Below are 12,717 nucleotides of genomic sequence, written 5' to 3'. Positions count from 1 at the left end.
ATGGGTCAAATGTAGAGGACAGATTTCCCTACAAGGATAATTAAATGTACCTTATCTTAAAACGCACAGCAAAAACAGGTTTAAGTATTGGTTTATCTAATTATTGAAGATTTCAGTTCTTTCTGGCTGTGTGAATGTACTCACTTTTTCTCTTCCAGATGTCTTGTGTCTGTGAAGTACTTCCACTTGTTACCAGCAGATGGCTGTAGAGCACTGTTCCTCTGCTTGTGACCTTGCCCTGCTGTGAAGGGTCATAGCAAAAGCAGCTGCTGCCCCCTGTCTAAACCACACAGAGGCACATGTCCCATTTAAGTTCTTCACTTTATCAGGACAAACATACAGGAAACTGAGGGGACAAAGGACAATACAGCACAACAGTGAGTAAATGAGGTAAGCCACAAAACACTGGTTTGTTTAAACCAAAGGTTTTTAATGTTATTTTTGCTTCAGCTATAATTTCTACTCAAAGTGCGATCATATTTTACTTTCATCAATAAGTAAGTAATTAATAAATTACATTTGAAATTCTAATCAGACAACTTTTTTTAGACATAGACTTTACTGATCCACAAGGGAAATAATTTTATTACCTTGAATGGGCATTAATCTTAAATCTTAAGATGTTTTGGCTCCCATCTTGTGTTTAAACATTTAATCTTCATGGCTATTAAAACAATGATATTTTCAGTATTGTTATCATTATTTGATCTCTTCAGACTAAAACAAATGCCAAAAGACTTCTTAACAAAGAGTGAAGAGTTTTATACCAAAATGTTGATAAACAACTCTGAATCTTCATCAATAATGCACTTTATCTGTATATATTGGTTAATGTAATACTTAATGTATATGTAATACGTTCTTTTCGCCGAATATAGCATTTTCAAAACAATAACAGGTAACATGATGATCTAAATATGTTATGTGGTAGCAGTTAATGCCCCATAATAGTAAAATATTCCCTCTTTAAAAATGTATACAAAAAGTCTCAATGCACAATAGAAATCATTGTTGGACTCTTCATCTAATCGCTGACTAGTTGAATACTAAAATAATCGTTACTTGCTGTTGTAGCTCCATACATTCCACAGTACAAAAAGTTGATCAGTGCCCTAGACCTGTAGAAATCGAGGATGAGTACAAAAGAATATTACTTTTTATTAATAATTCATGTTTATATTAATTATTTATACGTCCATTGATCTCAAAGGGCTTTAAAAAGAACTGAACATTTGTCTGTGCCATGTGGTCATGGTCACCTTCATATTGAGTTTTACTAAAAAGTAAAGTCCTGGTTATTAGAAACTGTGATTTGTTTTGGACAACAACTATCTCACTGAATCTGTCACATGAATGTTTGTTTCAAAGAAAATGTTCTTTGGTTTTAAGCGTAGAAGTGAAGTCATCTGGGTCAGTCATAGATATCAGCTTGTGATAATATAGGACACTGACAAACACAAAATGGCTTGAACTTGTACCTAGTTTATCATTTTCTGAAAAGATATGAGCTTGTGTTCCAGGTTAAGGGCTACACAAACTTTGAGTTTGTTTGTGTTCAAATCTGTTTTTGCCAGGTAAAGTGAGTTAGCTGCAGCAAAAAGATGTGTCCAGTAGTTTTGGTGTTTTTTATATATATATATATAAAAAAAATTATATATATATATAGAGAGAGAGAGAGAGAGAGATTGAAAATAGCTTTAATCCCCAAGCTGTCACGGCATCCGTGTTCCACATGCATATTACGGGTTTGTTTACATGTGGTTTGGTAATTGTTAGAGCCCCTTAGTGCTGTTGGCTTTAATTGTTTTAGATTATAAGGATTTACATGGGACAACAGCAGAAAGGAGAAGTTGGTGAATTAGCTGAAGATTTTGTATTTTGAACTCATGATTCACAGGTCTGCCTTTATATAAATGTACAGTTTCCTAGTAGTTTTTTCTTCATAAATAGTTGTTTTTGCATGAACATCTTTGCAGTTGTGTGAGTGCAGTTTGAGTCAGATACACAAGGATACAATAGTTTTGAAAACTTTTGTCATACCCTTCTTTTATTTGACTAATCAATTGACAAGACATGTCTTTAGTTGACCAAGAATTTCTTTAATCAATTACAGCCTAGAGCCCTGTTAAGTCTTGATGAAGTTTTGTAGGCCTGGCCTAGATCTGCAGGTTAAGTCCTGATCAAGCTTATTTTATTCTTTTGGTGATTCTAATAATTTTCTATTCTACCCTCTTTTGGATGTGTTTTATGCGTAATTACATTTCTCCATTTCTAAGCATTCACAGAGTGTGATTCTGGCCTCATTGAACACAGTAAAGATCGTGAAAGATTTGTATTAACTATTGAAAATTGTCAACAGCCTCTTGGAGTGACACCCTGTGCAGTCTCTGCTCATTCATTTCACGTTTGTTTCTTATGGACACTGCGTCTATTGTACCGGAATAATTGTACTTTGAAAACAGGATATGACTCAACTCTGTATACTGTTCACGCTTTATATCAGCGGATGTTCTTTGGTGATTATTTCAACCATGCACTGTGCACGTAACTGAACAATTTTATAGATCTGGAATTTTGTCCACCAAATATACCACCAAAATCTTTGTATTTACAAGTGTTATCCATTAGATCCCAATGTACCTAAATAAAGACAAGACTAGGGATAATTTGCATTTAAACCAGTCTAAAACATGACTAAATCAGGAGTGGGCTATAATGATAAAAATCACTATCTAACATTTATTTTTCTTTTGATGTTTTATTTATTTTATATTATGGGATTTAGCTTATGTAATGACAATCAATTAGAAATGTTAAACGTGTTCAGATCAGCTTCAAATATGAAAAATCAGACAAAAAGTTAATAGACTTTCAAAAATTAAACCTTTTATTTCAAAGATTACACTAGTTTTAATACTGTGGCTTGTATAGAATGCTGCTTTATTTCCATGGAGATGTTAATGCTTTGACCAGAATGTTATACAGTGAGGCATTAAATTCTCAACTCTCCTTGACCAAGCTCGCCTCCACAGGTCTGACTTGTTACAGATTTTGTTAGCTGCTTATTTTCACAGAGATGGATACATTTATCATCATAGAGTGCGTATACATGCACATCAATATCCCAGTTATTGCAGTATTCGGGATACTGACATAACCGGGATACTGATGTGTATGTAAACGCACTCATACTTTGAAACATTCCTGGCTAATAACTAACATTTCCTTGGAGACAAGCAGGAGATCTCCTGTCAGAAAGGTTACATAGTATAGCTTTTAACAAACTGCTGTACATTTCCCATCACATTTCACCTGATTAAAAAACCCAGAGTTCTTTCTTCATTTGTGTTGCTGGCGTGACGTCTTGTGTGATGCTTTGTGACATACATACTCCCCTCTGCGAGAGCCACTCCACACATGAGTCACCGATCTGAAGGTAGCCAGACGATTACAAGTCCTAATCAGAGTGCGCCAGTGACGTGTATTAGACCCGGGGGACATGAGGAGAAATATCCACTTCATGTTGGATTGTCATGTTTAATTTTACATAGTTTTATTTCAGCACAGGGCAAGAATAAAACAATTAGTATTTTACAGCTTCTCAACCCTTTGTGAGTCGCGACGCACAAAGTTATGGTTGAAATAAGTAAAAGATTATTTGGTGGAAACCTCTTGGCACAAAGAATGTGGCGAATGTCTGTGCCACTGTTTGGATCTTTAAATGTGGCAAAGATGATTGTTTTGCTTTCTTAATGCAGACATTTGCGCAGGATAGTCCAAATAGTATTAAAATCAGAAATCACATCAAAAACATTTCCTCAAGGCACAAAAGAAGTCAAAATAAATTGTGTTTTTTGATTTGGCAGTTATTCTATCAGTGTATTGCAGAATAGCACTTTGTCATATCCTGTATCAACAAACAGTAGTAGTGTATGTAGTAATGGTAAGTGATGCAATTATATGTGATCGCAATGGTGGAAAATTACTAGACAAAAACTTTATTTGCAAAAGTAACAATAATATGATATTGATGAGAATGTGGTTTATGGTGATTGTTGAGATGAATGTTGCAGTATCTGAAGTAGTAGTAGGAGTAGTATTTTTTTACCAGTGTACTAGCAGTATACTTTCATGGTCGTAGATGAAAGAAGATGACAGATGGTGTCATCAGGTGTACATTAAGGTACATTAATTAGACTAGATGATCTTACTTTAATTCCAAGTACCTGTATATCTGGTACATTTTACAGTAAACATTTTGATCTACTAATTAATTCAATCACATTTTCTTTATCTTCAACTTCATTTTGTTGTGATATATTGTTAATCTTCTCTGTTAAATCTTATCACTATTATCTTTCAGCTCATGCCTTATCTACATTGTGCAAGTATTGTTTGCTCTACTGTACTACAGCACATGACTTGTAATACCCACTTTGGCCTGATGACGTGTGGACTTCCTAATCTTTCCACCTCTTTCTCTCTCTCTCCTTCTCCCTCCTCCCTTCATCGGTTTATAGGCTGCACACGGAGCAGTGACGACTCAGATTTCCTCACACACATCTGTCACTGTCTCTTGCAGCAGTAAAAACAAACTAAGCTAGCCCACCTTTCAATAGCACAAAATATCGCCTACAACATTGAAAGGGAGGACTTGTTTTGACTCAGACACAAGATGGACACTATGGGTAAGAGACTGCTTTTCTAAGTGTATGTTCTGCATGGATTTGTAAAGTGTAAGTAATTAGGAGGATAATGTCTGGAGACTTAAAAGCTTTGGTTTTACTATGCTATAGACATGATATTGGCTAGAACCTTTTCTTTTATGCAGTTGGATTGTGGCTTCTTGGAAGACATTTTAAATAAACAAGTCGACAATTTACCAAGTAGCTATTATAACTAGCAACTATTGTTTCGACGTCTGCATAGCAAATAGTATTAAGTCATTCCATGCAGCAGTGAACTGACTTTGCACTAACTGCCTTTTTATTCTCTCTTAGCTTTTTTGGCACTGACAAAATTGCATGAGAGCTTATGGCTCCCTATGGCTGGACTATATAGAAAACTACAGCTATTCTGACATTTTAAATTATTACGAAATTTACAGCTGAAATAGATTACATTATTTTAATTTGTTATAATTCAAATATATATATATATATATATTTCCCCCACAAATGTGTTCCATCTACATTGTGGGGAATTGTGTTTTTGTGTTTTAAAGTTTTCATCAGTCATGTAGCAAAATTTATATAGGGAAAAATGTGGCCTATAAGAGGAAGAGGAAAACACAAATTTGCCTATTCATAGGTTTCATCTTCATCTTGTAGCCCACATTTTGTGTATGCAGTGTTTTGTTTTAAATTGTCAGTGGCTCAAAATCATCATATAACATTGATAAAATTATTAGGTTCTGGCTGAATTTGTGTTTGAAATTAAGTTAAGAGAACATAAAATACACGTGCCCCTGCTACAGTATGTGACCCACTTCAGTGCAGTTAATGACTTTGACTGACAGCCAGGGAAAACAGATGGTGTCCGAGCACATGGACAGATTACTATCAACAAGGTGTGAGTTTCATAAACAAACAGCAGAAAATCAAGTCATTATTGTGTTATTAATCAGGCCACAACATAATGACATATGCAACAAAATGCTGATTGTGGCAAGTCTGGAGGCAAAATTAAGTCATTCAAATATATCTATGCTCTCAAAAAGTGAAAATAGATTGTGCATGTAGTAAGTAATTATGCATGATCTCAGTGGTGGAAATTTACAGATACAAAAGCTTTATCTGCAGAAGTTACAATAGTGTGATATTTGTGATAATGCATTTCATGGTGAATGTTGTAGCTGAAGCACATGGCAGATTACTATCAACAAAGTGTGACCTCTGCAAACTCTTTACAAATCAGGGTTATCTGGTGTCAAGCTTTCTCAGTAAACATCCTCTATCACATGACAGACACATATTGGAGCTGCACATTTGATAACATTTGTTAATTTGTCTTGTGACGTTAAAAGCAGTTGAATTTGCTGAATTTGTTGATTTTTTTGTGTGTAAAATATTAATTTGTTTATGTTCATGAACTTCACATTGAAAGCTATTTTTATGCTTTTTATTAAAAAATTATTACAAAAAAATAATATGCGAATATGATGGTAACATTATCAAATCAATATAGGGGAAAAGTAGGTTGTTCTTATTGCACAAGGTGGTGCTATATTATTGGTATTCTTAGTTAGTAATAATCGCAATTGTCTGTATTGTATGTTGCAGTAGTTGTAGTTACAAATTGCGTTCTTGGTATTGGTGGTAGTTGTATCTATGGTATTGTGGTATACTGGCATACTGGTATACTGGTATAGTGGTATAATGGTATATAGGTATATATAGTTGGAGTGGTAATAACAGTTGGAGCGGTATTAATGCAGGGATTGTTTTCACTTGTATTGTTAGTATAAGTTGACATAAGTACTAGATTTAGCAATAGGTGGCTTGAAGTAAAACATGCTCTTATTCTCATATTAACATTCTCAGTGCATTGACAGAACAAGGACAAAGATCATATGTTTGTATATCACTTGACCTCTCACTCTTGTGTCTTTATCGTCCCAGTGTGTCCGATGGGTGGAGGGGCAACTAGGCTCTACAGCGCCCTTAACCGCCCCCAGGCCCTCCCAGAGCCCCACAACAACACAACCCTGGACCCTGCCTTCTGCAAGGTAAACAATAGCAATATAGTAAGCTAGTTAAAACAGTAATAGTAGCAACTGTAGCAGTGATGGTTAAAAAACAGAAACTAGTACAAACAAAACCTTGTTGCATGTTTTATGCAATCCATAGCTACACTGGGGTTTCAAAATATTATGCACTGCAATAATATGGTATGTCTATTTGAATTTAAACTCTGGCATCATATGGTCTTCTATTTTTCATTTATTTATCTGTGTAAATGTCTGGCTTGTTTATTTATATTTATTGAGTTAACTCTGAAAGCCATTTTATGGTTTTAATAAAAAACAAAACATGAGAATATAATAACTAGAGCCCGACCGATATGGATTTTGCTGTGGCCGATATGAAACCAATATAATGGAAGTTGGAGCTGCCGATAGCCGATATAATCACCGATATATTTAGGGATGTAAAAATTCACTGTAAATGTTGAATTGTTTAAAAAACTTAGGTTTGGCTCTGGTGGATTTTAAATTGGGTTTATTTAGGCAACATTTATTGTTATTCTGCCTCTTTACATCATATTTACAGACAGTAGGTTGACTTAATGGCATTTTTGCATCACATTCTAGACACTAGTGATGGGTATTCCAGTTCTTTTTAGAGAACCGGCTCTTTTGGCTCGGCTCACTAAAAGCTGCTGGTTCTTTTGGCTTCCCAAGTGGCTCTTCAGATTGTTTTGTTGCAAGCAGGACTGAATCAGGACTGAACCAGGTCTAAACCAGGACTGAAAAAGGACTAAACCGGGACTTATTTATTTTATGCTAAACTACAGTCAAATATGCTCTTTTTTTTTTTTTACGTACACGCAAATTTCTCAAAGTTTCGTTTTGAGCCGCTGCCGCTGTCAAACCACGAGTCTGCACGCGGCGTGAAAAGAAAAAAAGTGAGAGAGAGAAAACACGGCTCCCAATAAGGATCAGGCTCCCGTCGTTCCCTTCAAAGAGCCGGTTCTAAGAGTCATTTCGTTCGCGACGGACCCATAACTAGTAAAGAAAGTAGCGCTATTAGCCTTTAGCCGTAAATACGTGCGCGCCGCGGTAATTAATTATATGCGCAAATGTCATAATTCACACCTCTATTCACAGATCATTTACATATCAGTGCAGGTCCAGTAGCAAATATACGGCCAATATAGTCACTTTAGAACAGACCAATAGAAAACAGTCTGTTTATGTGCGGGAGCTACAGCAGCTAACCCATAACAAATGACAAAAACTAGCTTCAGAGTCGACATATTTCCAACACTCACCGCTCATACAGGCTCCTCCTCACATCACAATTCTGCACTAATAAATGTCCTTTTAATCCAGACTCAAACCGATTGTCCGTAAAAAGAATATAATCTCAGTGTTTGGATCTGTGTCTGCAGGTCTAAACAAACACACGTGAGTGACGCGACTCTGTGGTGTGTTCAGGGACAGTACGGACACACACAGACAAATGACTCCGTAGATAAATACTGATGTGGAGCCACATATTAGGACATTTATCTGTCTGTAAATTGGATTAAATGAACAGAATGTAGAGAGTCTAAGCTTTATAACGAGGTATAACATGCCCACGTGAAATATCGGCCCCTATCAGCAAGCATATCAGCCGATAGCCGATATGCCTAAAGTTGCCCATATCAGCCGATAATATCGGCCAACCGATATATCGGTCGGGCTCTAATAATAACATTATCAATCTTATTTCATTTATTTATCAGTTAAATGTAGTCATTATATCAGGGCGTTTGTAGTGCATTAGTCGTAAAAATGGCAATCAACTGGTGTTCACGATATACTCCTTATGGAAGCAAGCAAGAGTGTTGGCAGTGGTAGGGTTAAATGTTTTGTATATTAAAACTGGCTGGACAAGATCTAAATAAAATAGAATAGAAGATTGCATAACAAATACTATGTCCTAATACTACTTTCCATTCTGGGAGGATGCCAGGGGAAATCTAAAGGTTTAAATGAGAATTAAAGCAGGGCTAAGAGAGAAGTGTCAATAGTACCACTACTTATAGGTGTGAACAGTGGCAGGATTAGCTAAGATTAACCCACAACAATTAAGAAAGATTAAACTGTAGAACTCAACTGGGAATAAAGTAGTGATTAGACAAATGATTGAGTGAGTTAATGTGGCTTTATTTCCAGTATAGGTTGAAACTAGGGCTTGTTTTTGTTCATACACCACTTTCCTATAGCCATAGGGATTTCTTCGTACTGAAAAATAAGTAGTGTTGCTATAGAGGTCATATGGAGCTCTGTTTAGTAAAAAGTTCTCAAAATGACGCCTATTAAAAAGAAGCTGAAATTCCTGAATAAAAAGCTTTCTCATTGGGTCATTTTGAAATGCAGAGATTATATACTTATCACACAATCAACAAAAATGTTAGAGCAGGACAAGCACTTCAATGATTGAATCACAGCTGATGTACATGAGCTGTCTGCTTTAAAGGGGACCTATTTCTGTAAACATATATATATATTTTTTTCATTTTATAAGGGTATTCCCTCACTATTAATATGACAGAGTTTATTTTAATTTGTAATTTTGTAATGCCCTGAAATTGTGTCTTGTTCTCAAAAAATATAATTTTACACCTACCCCCTATTTCTGCCTGCTTTTCTGTACTTAATTTTCTGTACTTAAATTTAGGGTTAAACAATGTTGCATAGCCATAATTCAGTAAACGAAAAGGTGCTATTTACTATGGCGAAATGCCACTATGAAAAGTGGGGCTTCTCAGTTGTGCAGTTTTTAACAGGATGTCAATGGACCTGTTTTAAGCCATTTTAGATCTATTTTGTGGTTTACAATGAACAAAATGTAACATGAGGATCTATGTGCAGTTGCTATAGTACTATGCTGAAAAAAGCATATCAAGTAAAAATGCTAATATCTGGTCCTCTCTGGCAGGAGCACAGGGGGTCCATCGTGAGGAGCTCTGATCCTGAGGAGCTGCGGCGACAGTGTGAAGACGCACTCCGGGACAGACCTCCCAGATTTCACAGGAAGTTCATCCACATTAATGAAGATGAGAACAGCGCCTCCAGTGGCCACTTCAGAGTGATGCAGTGGAATATACTGGCACAAGGTACATCCATAAAACTGTATTAATTAATTTTACCACTGTTTTCACTGCACTGTTTGGAATACTATTTGCTCATATTTCTGGTATATTTTACTTTTGAATACCTTTCCTCAGTTATCTGGAAGTTATCTAGAAGCTACATTGTGCACAATTAGTAAAAACCCTATAACCAATTCTCTCCTTCTTCTATCTCCTCCAGCTCTTGGTGAAGGAATGGACAGTTTTGTACAGTGCCCCCTAGAGGCCCTCAGCTGGTCCCAAAGAAAATATTTGATCCTGGAGGAGATTTTGACCCACAGACCGCACATCCTTTGCCTACAAGAGGTGGACCACTACTTTGACACCTTCCAGCCTGTGCTCGCTGGTCTGGGGTACTGCAGCAACTTCTGCCCCAAGCCCTGGTCCCCCTGTTTGGATGTGGAGGGCAACAACGGACCAGACGGCTGCGCACTTTTCTATGATCAGTCCGAATTTGAGCTTCTCGATAGTGTGAATATTCGTCTGTCTGCAATGAGGATACCCACCAATCAGGTTAGCGGGTGTTGCTATTGTGTTATCATAAAAGTACTAATAATGTCAAGTACAGGATCTGAATTATAATTATTGTTTAAATAACTGTAAACACAAATAAGTAGAGCATATACTTAATATAACACTATTACGCTTAATTATATATTTAGATAAACCAAATCAAATAGGATTTTTTGTAGAGTTGGTTAACAGCAAGAAACAGTGCACTTAATTCCATTATTTCCATTCTCTTACTGATATATACATTAAGATAGAACTCCACCAGCAGTGAATAAACCATTTACTTTATCTTGAACTCTGATAAATTGGCTTGTAGTACTAGTTGCAAGTGTATTAGTGGAAGAGTTTGGAGCATTGGTAGCATTTTACTATTTCAGTTACCTGTTCTTGTCTTTAATTTGAAATAATTGAACTTTCAATAAGGCCCAGTTATGGGGTTCTATTTCCACCTTTGCCTTGACAGAAAGATCTGTATATGACAACAAGCACTAATACAGGAGAAGCTGTGGTAGTAATTATTGTAGTAGTGTGGTAAAAGTAATTAGCTACTGAGGCTTCTAATGGATTCCTTTGTAAGGCTTATTGCATAGTCGTGACACGATTCACTGTCTAAGTAGTAGGAGACACAATTTCTGACGAGACAAGATATGAGATTGGGTCCACGAGCACAAGACAAGATGAGATTTTAACATAATTCCTAATACTGTATACACATTTCACAATTCACTTTCCAATTCTGGCCTCACAATTTTTTATTTCTGTGATTTCATATTTGTGTTTCCATTTTAGTACTTGTTTTGGAACTGTAAAAGGTGTAATTCACCAATACCATTTTAACCCATTTTTGTCCAATCCAAATGTAAACACTTGGGGAAAAAAATCTCACAAAATCATTTTTCCCATGTGTGTACAATCTTGTGGCAATTTTGGCTCAGGAGATCTAGTGGCGCGAGATCTTGTCCCATTTCTAATAAGTCATACTTACAGACAGTTCAGTTTATAATAAAAGTCAAATTAACAAAATTATTTCTGACCATTTTTGTATTCCTCTGGCTGCAGGTCGCCGTGGTGACAATGCTGCGTAGTCACCGTAACAACAGGTGTGTGTGCATTGCTGTGACGCACCTGAAAGCTCGGGCGGGTTGGGAGTGGCTCCGTAGTGCCCAGGGTTCGGACCTCCTCAGACAACTTCAAAACCTGGTACAGAGACACAGCCCCTCGCCAGCGGACCCCATCCAGGACATTCCACTGCTGGTGTGTGGGGACTTCAACGCAGTCCCATCCGAGGAGGTCTATCGTCGCTTCACCGGTTCTCTGCTGGGTCTGGACTCTGCCTACAAAAAACTCAGCCAGGACGGAACTACAGAGCCCGCATATACAACATGGAAGATCAGGCCAAGTGGGGAGTGTTGTAGCACATTGGACTATATCTGGTACACCAAAGGCTCGCTCAGAGTAGAGGCGGTGCTGGACATGCCTACAGAGGAGCAGATTGGCCCCAACAGGCTACCATCCTTCAATTATCCGTCAGACCACCTCTCTTTAGTTTGTGATTTCAGCTTCAAGGAAAGGCATTAATTCTCCCTAAATAAGTTGCATGTACGGTATGTTTTAAGAGCTGGGGAACAACTTGTGTGTCCATAAAGGTGCATAATTTTTCTGATGGCGATTCTGCAATCTGCTTGTTTCCATGGAACCACTGTACCTGGGATGTTCCACAGTACTGCATTAGACTTATCTGTCTTGCATTCATTTAATTGGTGGTTTTATTGCTCAAAAATACATTGGAAAAACACATTCTTACTGAGAGGGGTCACCTTTTCTTTTCTCAGATCTGGCCTGTAACTTGCCTTGGTGCCATCCCCTGCTTGTTACTGTGGAGATATACATTTAATGCTATAATGTGAAGTAGTCCAATCAAAGCAATAATATCTCCATGGAGACAAGCAGGTTCCCCCCCCCCAGTAATTCTCAAATTGTGGAACAGAAATTACTGGTGTTTTCAGGATTCACTGAGGAGAGCTTCTAAAGCTGTTGAAAGTTCAGATTTTGTTTTATTTTGGTTTTGACTTGCTCTAATTTGGGATTAAAGTTGAGTTTGGAGACCAATTAGGGGCATGTTTAGTTCTGGTCTAGACTTGTTGCCTTTAAGATGGCATCACAAATAAGGACATTGTCTGCTCTATTCAAATAGTTTTGCACCGGAGCCTGGTGGTATAAATAAATGAGGCACAAATACTGTAATGTGTTGACAATTTGCACAAAAATGTTGTTGTTTTTGTAAATCGTGCTCTGTTATAATTATTGTATTGCTATTGTACCTTATAAACCTTGACAATAAAGGATTTATCAGATGACTAA

At 36.9% G+C, this 12,717-nt stretch overlaps 1 protein-coding gene across 4 annotated transcripts in view; it reads left to right on the top strand.

Moving 5' to 3' along the window:
* The window catches only part of LOC110175173 (nocturnin), a 20,543-nt gene extending 7,826 nt beyond the window's left edge, over positions 1-12,717 (top strand). For 3 of the 4 annotated variants that reach the window (XM_055157832.1, XM_055157831.1, XM_020941292.2), the window contains 5 exons: positions 159-390; positions 6,621-6,727; positions 9,651-9,828; positions 10,025-10,356; positions 11,416-12,717. In XM_055157832.1, the coding sequence (XP_055013807.1) occupies positions 6,629-6,727; positions 9,651-9,828; positions 10,025-10,356; positions 11,416-11,934 (1,128 nt within the window). In that variant the 5' untranslated portion in view covers positions 159-390; positions 6,621-6,628 and the 3' untranslated portion in view covers positions 11,935-12,717. Of the gene's footprint in view, positions 1-158; positions 391-4,316; positions 4,689-6,620; positions 6,728-9,650; positions 9,829-10,024; positions 10,357-11,415 lie in introns of those variants that run through there. The other variant, XM_020941291.2, reaches the window with a different exon arrangement.

The sequence above is a fragment of the Boleophthalmus pectinirostris genome, unplaced genomic scaffold (assembly GCF_026225935.1).
Source record: "Boleophthalmus pectinirostris isolate CB_2022bp ecotype Guang Dong unplaced genomic scaffold, ASM2622593v1 HiC_scaffold_22, whole genome shotgun sequence".
Classification (NCBI taxonomy): Eukaryota; Metazoa; Chordata; class Actinopteri; order Gobiiformes; family Gobiidae; genus Boleophthalmus; species Boleophthalmus pectinirostris.
This window is presented reverse-complemented; position numbering and strand designations above follow the sequence as displayed.